The 10,460-nt window shown below is 50.0% G+C and overlaps 1 protein-coding gene across 1 annotated transcript in view; it reads right to left on the bottom strand.

Annotated features, from left to right (window-relative positions):
- The window catches only part of DNAI1 (dynein axonemal intermediate chain 1), a 60,762-nt gene that overhangs the window by 24,542 nt on the left and 25,760 nt on the right, over positions 1-10,460 (bottom strand). Inside the window, exons 5-10 of the mRNA XM_007470767.1 lie at positions 9,646-9,772; positions 9,253-9,362; positions 8,887-9,006; positions 7,816-7,875; positions 6,411-6,545; positions 2,634-2,718 (exon numbers count right to left, since the gene is read on the bottom strand). Of these exons, the coding sequence (XP_007470829.1) occupies positions 2,634-2,718; positions 6,411-6,545; positions 7,816-7,875; positions 8,887-9,006; positions 9,253-9,362; positions 9,646-9,772 (637 nt within the window). The remainder of the gene's footprint in view (positions 1-2,633; positions 2,719-6,410; positions 6,546-7,815; positions 7,876-8,886; positions 9,007-9,252; positions 9,363-9,645; positions 9,773-10,460) is intronic.

The raw sequence follows: 10,460 nt of genomic DNA on the forward strand, positions 1-10,460 counted from the left end.
TCCTGCTGAGCAGAGCTCACCTCCTCCTCTGTCCCAGCCCTGCCTCTCATCTGCTGAAAACGTGTGTCACATAGCGTTGCCTCTCTTTATCCTTTTGCCTGTCTCCCCCCGGCAGACGGCTTCTGCGGAGCAGGAAGCACGTTATTTTCATCTCTGGACCTGCAGTGCCTAGCACAGGGCCAGCCACAGAGCAGACACCTGATGACTGTCCAAAAAAGGCAACAAAATAGATCAACAGAAGGGAAATGGTTCTCGGTCTTCTTTCCAACCCATTAGAAAATGATCCTCTTATCCAATGTGGTCAAGGACACGCCCAGGCACGGCCCCAGCCTCTCTCACAACGCCCCACACTTCGAGGTTTGGGGACTACATTCAGCCCTCAAAAATGGCTCAGACAAAAAAAAAAAAAAAATTAGAGTGGTCAGAGGCATGAGCCTTGATCACATCAGAGATCCCTGAGCTCAGACTATCTTTGAAAAGACTTCCTTTCAGAGAGGAGATTAATTGGTAACTCTTCTCTGTTTTCACTTCTTCCCAAAGGGAAAAGTGTATATGCAATTAAAAAAAATCAAGGTTCAATGCATTTTTCTGTGACTGTGTTCTTATAGATGAAAAAGGTTCACCAAGGCCAATTTCTCCATGGATATTAATCATGTTTGCAGCTCTTTGGTGGGCTGATTGCAGAATCTGGGTTTCAGGAAGCCAAGCTGTGTGAGTGACAAATTCATTCACAGCTGCCGTGTACTTTGACAGCTTTGAAAAGCACTCAAGGTCGTTTTCCAGCCTGAATGATAACAAGGGGGCTTGTTTAGGCTGCTGGTCTTGGCAGCCCTGGTTTCTCTGTCCCATGGGTGAGCAATGAGCATCAAGTCACCAAGAAGAGCCCTGGGCTGTCAGCAGAGGAGACCAGCCAGCAGTGGGGAGCTGCCAGCTCTGGGGAGGCAGCTGCTCCAAATAAATGCACAACCTCTTAGGGAAATACAAGCCACTTGGGAATGTGCTGTTCATGCCATGGGAAGGATTCCGTTTCCCTGGCTCTGTCAAAGACACCAGAATTTCCCAGGCCCCCAGGATTTAAGCTTTTCTGAATCAATCTCTTTCTTCACCTCGTCACTAATTAATCACTCACATAGACCTATTGAGTGTTTATTTGAAATGTCTCTTCCAGCTCAGTGGCTCTGTGGCCTCGTGCTAAAGTGCTTAGGCTACGGATCCAGGGGGCCTGTGTTCGAGTCCTGATTGTGCCGCTCACACCTCACACTAGCTGTGTTTTCGAACAAGTGGTGACATTTCAGCCTGAATGTCTCATCTATAAAATGGAGATAATAGTGGTTTTCACCTGACAGTGTGGCTGTCAGGATGAAATAGAATAATACATGTAAATTGCACAGTACAACGCCTGGTACATAGGCCATTCCCAGGGAAGGCTGGTGCTTGCTGTTCACTGTTGTAACTGCACATTTTTCTCCAACCCTGATGATGTCTTCTGGGTAAGGTGCAGTGAGGTCCACTCTACCCACACCGGAACCTCACCCTCGCCTCTGCCGCTGTATTCTGCCCAGTGGTACCCTCCTTCAGCCCTGCTCTCCTCGGACTGTGTCCCTGCCTGGACAGTATCTTTGAACTCTCTGCAGAGAAAGCTCAGATTCCCTGCCTGACATTCGAGGCCCTTCCTTAAGTGGCCCCCACCACTTCTCCAGCCTGAACTCTCACCACTTTCCAACAGAGCCCCTGTCGGGGTCACTGAGTCTGCTGCCCCTTGTTCCCAGAGTCCTTTCCAATTCATTTTCACCGCTGAGTCACTGCTCATGCTGTCTCCTGCCCAGCACACCTGCCCTCTGCTAATCTCCCACTCAAACTCTGCTTATCCCTTGGCATCCAGCTCAGCCCTCCCTGAAGCCTTCCTTGACTGCTGCCACTCCTCACTTCCCCTCCTCCATTCTTGAGGATCCCCAGAGCAGTTTCTGTCTGCATTCTATCACTTATATGGTCCCTAAGCTGGACAGAGTAGAGAACAGAGCACAGAATTAGGTGGCTTAAGACCTAGGTTTGGGTCCTCTCTGCCTTTCACTAGTCAGGTGGCCTTGGCCTTAGCTTTGTCGTGTGTGAAGAAGGGATAAAAATCTCTGCTCTGCCGCCTCCCAGGATTGTTAGAAAGATGCTATTAAATCACTAATGTGCAGATTTTTTGCTGCACCATTGTCAGATCTCATCACCTCACCCATTTTTTTCTTATGCCATCGTTCCTGTTTGACCTGTGTTAAGTCTTATCTCCCTAGTGACATCCAGAGAAGGGATTATTTTTTCTCCCCTTGCACCTGTAGGACCTAGCATGGGACACTCAAATACTCATTTTGTATGAGGGATTTTTTTTTTTTTTTTGCAGTACGCGGGGCTCTCACTGCTGTGGCCTCTCCCGCTGTGGAGCACAGGCTCCGGACGTGCAGGCTCAGCGGCCATGGCTCATGGGCCCAGCCGCTCCGCGGCATGTGGGATCTTCCCAGACCGGGGCACGAACCTGTGTCCCCTGCATCGGCAGGCGGACTCTCAACCACTGCACCACCAGGGAAGCCCCTGTATGAGGGATTTTTAATACAGGTAATAATAGTAGTTGCCAGCACTTTAAATCTAACCTTGAGCAACATCATCATATGTATTCTGGTTGACCATCCGCTCCACGATCTTAGCAGCTTGGGTCACTTTGGTGATGTCATCACTCTGTGGAGATACAGGAGCCACAGGTCCTAAGCCAGCATCTGGAAGGTCGTGCCCTGAGCCACAGCCCTGACTTACAATTGGTTCAGCGATGCCTCTTTGACACCACCCACCCCAGATAGCTCTGTAAAGGTATCTCTTTGTGCCTCAAGGCCCAGTTCTCCCCAACATCCTCTTCTGGGAACGCCCAGCTCACAAGTGGCACAAGGAGTCTGCACTGCCATACTTGGCCCCTGAGCAGAGCCTGCCTCCTGCTCTTTCATCCTGAGCTTATTCTGGGGAAGGCGTATCTCTGAGCACAAGACAGGGCATTGAAGAGAGCCCAGGAGGGGTATTGGAGGGGACAGCAGACAGGGTAGTTAGGAGACTTCTTTGGTAGGGACAGAAGTTTCACCAGCCTGAGCAACAGGGGCTCCTGTTAAAGTTCTCAGGGATCTTCTGGTCCAACTTATTTAGTCAAGAGTTGAGGAGGACACCGAGGCCCAGGGAGAGGAAAGAGACCTGATTTTACACAGGGAGTACAAGGCAGAACTGACTCCTAACCCAGGGCCCTGCCCACGGCCCAGGCCAAGGAGAAAGCATGAAGTTTCATGTCAGGGGAAAATGACTCATTCTGAACAAAAAAACAAGATCATCATTATGTGAAATTCCATAACGTAAACCATTTAACAGGTTAAAAGAGGAGCAAAGAGTTTGGGGCTGGCAAGAAGGGCCTGAAGAGTTTAGGGCAGGTGGCAGGAATGAACCAGCGGAGTGGACAGCCCTCCAGAGGGGCTCCAGAGGGCCAGGCCCATGGCTCTCAAAGATGAGATTGCCCAGGACTGACAGTGTCAGGCAGTGGTTAAGAGAATGGGTTCTGGGACTACACGGACCTGCATCCCCATCCCATCCCACAGATTAGGAGCAGAGTGGCAACTTTAGGTAAATTACATCTCTGTGTTTTAGAGTACTCTGATACAGTGGGGATGGATAATGCCACCTGCGTCATGGGGTCGTTGTAGGATTAAATGTAATAAGCACCATGGTGTTAGTAACCCAGTGCCCGGTGGTGATGGTGATGGTGGTGTCAGAGGAAACATGCGGCCCAGTGTGGTGGGGGATTACTTACAAAGTCACACATGGGGGACTGCCTTTGAGACTCTCTCATCAGTTTTCAAACTGACTCCAAGCTTATTTCAGAAAACTGACCAAGGACATTCACTGGAGTCTTATAATCACAACTCTCAGAGTTCACCTGGTCCCAGCCACTACTCCCTATTCCCTGACCCAAAGCAGGAATCCTTCCCCCTCAGCAGCTTCCTGGCAAACATCTCTCCCCAAGTCAGGCAGTATGTTGTATGGTAAGACAGCCTGTTAGCTGAAACCTACTTCCCTGGGTCTTATACCCATGGTCCTAACTCTCTTCCAGCCATAGAGACTTGTGTGCCAGATGCTAGGTCCTCTGTTGTAGGAGGACAGCGCCTCATTCCTCGAGTCAGCACTCCTTCAGGCGAACCCTCCCAGTTTCATCAGCCATGCATGGCATATTAACAGCCACCACCTGTCAACCAGTATCAAGCAAGTACTATTTTAGGGGCTGTGCATATATTATCTTGGGTTCTCACGACAGTCTTGCAGATCAGGTGTCATTAGGCTGCCTACAGATGAGGGAACAGGTTTTAGAAAAATCCAGCTCCATGGCAAAGCCAGGATGTACACTCAAATCTGTGGACTCTAGGGCCTGTGCTCTCAGCCCCACACAGAAAGCCAGTTCCTACCCAGCTTGACCACCCTTTCCTGGTCCTGGGAGGCTCAGGGATCCACATGCGCTCTGAGGAGAGAGTATTGTTCCGGAAACTACGCTACTTGAGCAGACACAGCTCTTTGTTGGTTCTGACTGAACCTGTGGCCTCTGAGCCCCTTCCCCCTTTGCTGTCTTAATCTCTCAGATAAGACAAACTTACATTCATTTCTGTACATTTACCCAAATCATTAGTGAGACAGAAACCTGAGATCTACCACTGCAGACCTTCTGACAGAGTATCATGAAGTTATTCTGCTTTCTCTCCTCCCACACACTTGGGTTTTATACCAACCTCATCAGATCTGGGTCTCTGAGAAAGGGGTATCACTCTGTTCATGTGCTGGGCCTCAGCAAAGGGGAAGGCAACTGCTAACCCCGATCTGCTCTACAGATAGCCTGGCCCAGTACTTGGGATTCCCAGTTAGAGATCAATTCCCCTGTGGGGGAGGTTGAATAGAATACTAAAGTATTAACTGGCTATGTTATACCCCCAGTGTCCTGTTCCACTGTATTTCTTGGATCAGAGGGCTGGAATCTGCCTGCATCACAGCCTTTCATGTTAGCCAAGCTGGAAGAACCCAGTGTGGTCCTGCCTCCCTAGACACCAACTCTGGTAGGGCTGAGACCCAAGGACAGTTTTCAGTCTCAGTCACATGGATCTTTCTTCTGGTCTGTGGGTCCTGGTGACTGCAGTTAAGGTTTCTTTAACCAAGGTCCCAGAGCCCATAGCCAAACCCCTGATGGACCTTCAAGCGAAACTGGACCCAGTCCAACAGCCCCTCTGAAGCCCCTAACATCTAGGGAACGGTGCAAGGAAAGTTAAGGGTCTGGACAGGGCAACCTGCAGGGCAGGGACTTATCTTTCACCTCAGGGTTCCAGTACTCAGCATCGTCATGATCACCAAGTGCTTGCTCTGTGATTAAATGAAACTGAATTGGGCAGTTCCTATTAAGCCAGGGCCGGGAACCCTCAAACCTCCCCTAAAATGTGACTTTTCATGGGCATGGAATTGAGTGGAAGTGGGCATACTTCAGACAAAGGAAGAGTATGATCTGGCTTCTATTTTGGAGTGGAGCAGAACCATTTCCCTGAGAGCTGTCTGGGAGCTCTCCGAGGTGCTGAACTTGACCCTGGCTTCTTGTGGACATTGTCCTTCCCTCCCCATTGCACGTCAAACTCATCCTGATCTCCATAATGGGACTCTGGCTCCTGACCCAGCTCTCTCTCTATTGAAGGGACAAATGTGGCGCCTCAACATGTCCCTGTGGTGACCCTCCCTGCAGTGACCTATCACTGTTAACTTCCATGATGATCTCCAAACCTATGCTGGCTACACCCACAGTGAGCTCCCAACCATGACCTCTATTATGACTCTTGCATAGCTCTTCATGGCAAATCCAACGCAGGGTTGCAATACCCATTGGCTTGGACTCTATGATCAGCTGTGATCAGCTCTGACTTGGCTCCTGGACCTGAAGAATTGAGTGCAAGTAAACCCAAAGACTGAAGGTCCAAGAGAAAATCACCCTCCCAAACCCCATGAACTTTTGGCCAGGGAGGTGGTGCCTTATCCTCACATGCCACTCTGCCTTGGGAAGACTCCCAAGCTCTTCCAGGGTGCACATCAGGCTTTTAATAACATTCACGTCTTCTGTTGCCCCCTAGCCCAACAATCCTGAATTCCTGCTAGCCTCCAGACCTATATAAAATTGGGGGTGATCTGTGGAATGCCAGAGGCAGTTATAGCTCTCCTCACACCTTCCCACAAGGAAAGAACTGTTCATAAGTATCATTAGCATCCTGCCTTAAGTGTCTGTGAAGTCTCACAGACAGCCAGGCTTCTGTCTACCCAGGAGCCAAGGTACCACTCAGTCATTCTCTGTGACTGAGCCATGGGAGCCCTCACCAAACCTGGGACTCCATAGATGTTATCTTCCTCATCGCCATCTTCCCCATTTTTTTAGCCACTGGGGTCTTTGTCTTCTCCTTCTCTTTAGTCTTTTCCTGCTTCTCAAGCTCTTCTATGTAGGCATCATAGATCTCCCACTAGGCAAGGGAGAGATGAGAAGGATCATCTTAGGGCAAAACCTCCACCCAGCCAGCTCCTCTTCAGCCTTTAGGGCTTGAGGAGTCGATCTTCAGCCCGTCACAGGTCTTCATAGTATCCTCTACTTGGCCCACCTTAATTAGGTATTCAGTGTCTGTCTTCCCTGATAACTGTCAGCTCTAGGACAGGAATGAAGGGGCTCTCAGAGCACCCCGGGGCTGGGCTTTCCATCGTGCAACCCAGGGGCTCAGTTGTCAGCTGGAGATCAGTATCGTTCCAGCCTACCACCTCCACTAGGGCAGAACAAATGGGCAAAGATCAGCTAGCTCAGTTTTCTTAGTGATTTATGAGACTCTGAACTAGGAAATTTAAAAAATGACTCCCCCTGTAGGGATGGGATAAACATATTGGCTCAGGTTGGTTGTCTACAGCCCTGAGCAAAACTTATCAGCATAAAAAGATAACCAAAAGTAAGAGAACCCCTACTAACTGCCTCTGACAGTAAGAGAAGCCCAAGGATAGTAGCAGAGGAAGCAGCATGGATCTGGGGCTGGGCAAATGCCCCAGGCCGCACTGTGTGCTCCCCAGATCTGAGCAGCCACTGTTCCCTGGAGGCCAGATAGGCACACCTTGCATTTAATAATTCACCCATGGGCCAGTTCTCCACACTTCCCTGTACTTCAGTGTTCATTCAGAGCCCTCCAACAACCCTGTGAGGCTGCTTGTCATCCTGATTTGGCAGAGAAAGAGACTAAGGCATTAAGGGTGACATGATTTGCCTAGGATCTTGCAGTGTGAGCAGCAGAGTTGGGCGCTGAGCTCAGGTCACCTGGCACCATATCCTGCCCAAATCAGCATGGCTATCCAGTGGGACTTGAGGCGGAAGGAGCGTCTGCAGGAACACTGAAGGCTGCTGGATGGGCAGGGTCAGAGTGCTAACACTTCAGAGTCAGCCGTGAGGTGCCACAGGCTGTAGAGAATCCGGGGGAATGAATGTTTTTCCCAGTTTGCAGGAACTTCCAGAAGCCATACCTGTTTCCCCCTTGGACAGTCTTGCCCTGGGCTGATATAGAGCTCTCTGGGTGGAGACCTACTGTCTCATGTGCCTGGAGTTCAGAGACTAGACAAGGAGCAGGGAGGTGGGTGGATGAGGAGGGCAGATTTCCAGAGGGATCTTTGACCACGTCAGTCTCCCTTGTTGCCAAGGGAGATAGACAAGGATACAGAGGGGGAGGGAGTGATGGCTTTTAGATTGGCCCAGGGTCTCACCTGATTGGCTGTGGCTGCAAAGTTTGTCCTGGGAGGAGTCTCCATCTGGCATTCTCGGTCCTAGAGAACAGTGACAACAGGTGACCCACAGAAAGCCCTCAACTCCTTCTCACTTAACCCAATGGTATATCCACAGGAGAAGCATTTTTGTTGGAGCTGAGGAAGGGGTGGGACACAGCACTGGGGAATTAAAGAATGGCCTGGGCAAAGGACAAAATGACATGGTGAAAGCCTAAAATTTCCATCCAGGGCTCCTTCAGAAGAAGCCTAAGCTAGAAAGTAGGGGCAATGAAGCCTGACTGTGCCAGTTTCAACCAGGAAGAACTCCAAGAGGGGGATGAACAGATCTGCAAGAACTCAGCCCTTGGCCAGCCTCCAATGCTGGACCAGAGGTCAACCCCTGGCAGGCCATTGGGCTAATATTCCTCACCTTGAGAAGGTTTCCCCCTAATAGTTGGGTCTGTGACTCCACCAGGGGAATGCACCCCCTCCCCATTGTGTATCACCCAAATTACTGAACGTCAGGTTAGGGACTACAGAAGGTGGTTAGGAGCCACCGAAACCCCACCCTGTAGATTTCTGCCCTCCTTTCAGGTTGATTTGTGGAGAACACTGCCTCAACATACGTGAGTCTCTCACCTGAAACCCTGAGAGATTCTTTCAGCCTGGTACTCAGGGTCCTCCACACTCATGAGCCAGGGAACTACCAGCTAGTCTATCATGGAGACCATCAACTTCAGTCAGACTGGCTCCTAATCTTGACTCCGTGGCACATTCTGGCCTCCCCTTCCTTCCCCAAATCCTGACCTTCACTTCAAGGCCCAATTCAAGTTTAAGGCTCTCAGTAGAGCAATCCAGCCTCCTTGTTACTCCCCCTGAACTCCTGCCTGGATGACTTACTGGGACCTGAACACATGCTCCCAGCTCCCCCGGAAGAGTGAAACTCTTCCATCCACCCTGTCACCTGCCAGGCTGAGGGCTGCTGCTGCTGGGTCAGGCCTGCTCCCTCCCCGCTACGCACAGTGTGGAGCTGCGAGGGGAAGGGGCTCGGGGGAGGGGGACTTGCTCTACCCGGAGGGGGTTGTTGAAGGTCTGTGAGGCCCTCTCACTGAAGTTGAACTTGTTGATGAGCTTTCGTTCCTTGGGCTGCTTAGGAGTCATCGATTCTTCTTCGGCCATTTTCTCAGGTGCCTGGAAAGAAAGACCACAGGACCAGGACTCAGCTGTGAGAAGGTGGTGGTGCAGGATGGGGAGTGGGGAGAAGTCGTGTCCTGGGATAGGATGGAAGTGGGAGAGAGTGATTATGCCAGAGGTGTTGGCACCTGAGGTCTCTTGACTTCTCACGTTCAGCCCCCAGCCCCGGCGAGCCACCCCTGAAGCCTCCAGCCATAGCTGGAGTGGGAAAGGGGTGGGATGGAGAGAAACATTATACTGAACCTCAGCGGCAGGCACATCTGTTTGACTCCCAGCTTCAGCTTCCTTGGGCTCTTCTTCTTCTTCAAGGATTTCTGTTTCTGAAGTCACCACCTTGGTGGACTCCTGGGAACCTTGGTAGGATATTGGTGTTGAGCTCTAAGTCCAGCCCACTCCCCCATCCCCTGGAAGGGTAAGGCCTTCTTGGTTTCTGCCTTTCAGAGCTCGCCTTCCCCAGGGTTCTCCTTGGCCTGAGCCTCATGGGTGAGCTCCCAGACCTACCCAGGACAGCCAGCTCTTAGACTTTATGTAAGAAGAGGCTCTGCAAAGTTCTGGCTTAGCCATCTCCTCCCTAGAGTGACCAGAGAAAGGGGACCACGCTCTAGGCTGCAGCCTCAGGCTGGCCCAGAGGCTTACCTGCTGCTAACTCTTCGAGGTAGTGCTGTCGCCGTCCTTCATCCGAGTCTTTGGGGATCAGGTTTCCGACTTGGCTGAAGTGAACTGCCAGTTGGTCCACAAAGCCGATTAGCTTATATGTGCCTTCCTAAGAAGAAAGGGGCTGAGTCAGACCAGAGGTCCCTGAAATGGCTGGAATCAGAATACAATCTGCCTTTGTTCTAAAGGCCTAAGATAGTCCATCTATTAACAGAATTATAACTTACTAAATCCTCAGTTAACCTGAAGTTTTCATTGCATTGCCAGTTTAAAGAAGAGAAAGCAAATGAAATAAAGTTTTTTTTAAGTTCTCATGAAGACTTTTTTGCTTTTCTTTTCTTAAAAAAAATTTTTTTTTATACAGCAGGCTCTTATTGTTATCTGTTTTATATATATTAGTGTATATATGTCAATCCCAATCTCCCAATTCATCCCACCACCACCACCCCCACTTTCCCCCCTTGGTGTCCATATGCGTGTTCTCTACATCTGTGTCTCTATTTCTGCCTTGCAAACTGGTTCTTCTGCACCAGTTTTCTAGATTCCACATATATGCCTTAATATATGATATTTGTTTTTCTCTTTCTGACTTACTTCACTTTGTATGACAGTCTCTAGGTCCATCCACGTCTCTACAAATGACCCAATTTCGTTCCTTTTTATGGCTGAGTAATATTCCATTATATATATGTACCACATCTTTATCCATTCATCTGTAGATGGGCATTTAGGTTGCTTCCATGACCTGGCTATTGTAAATAGTGCTGCAGTGGACATTGGGGTGCATGTGTCTTTTT

Source organism: Lipotes vexillifer, unplaced genomic scaffold, assembly GCF_000442215.2.
Source record: "Lipotes vexillifer unplaced genomic scaffold, Lipotes_vexillifer_v1.1 scaffold2225, whole genome shotgun sequence".
Classification (NCBI taxonomy): domain Eukaryota; kingdom Metazoa; phylum Chordata; class Mammalia; order Artiodactyla; family Lipotidae; genus Lipotes; species Lipotes vexillifer.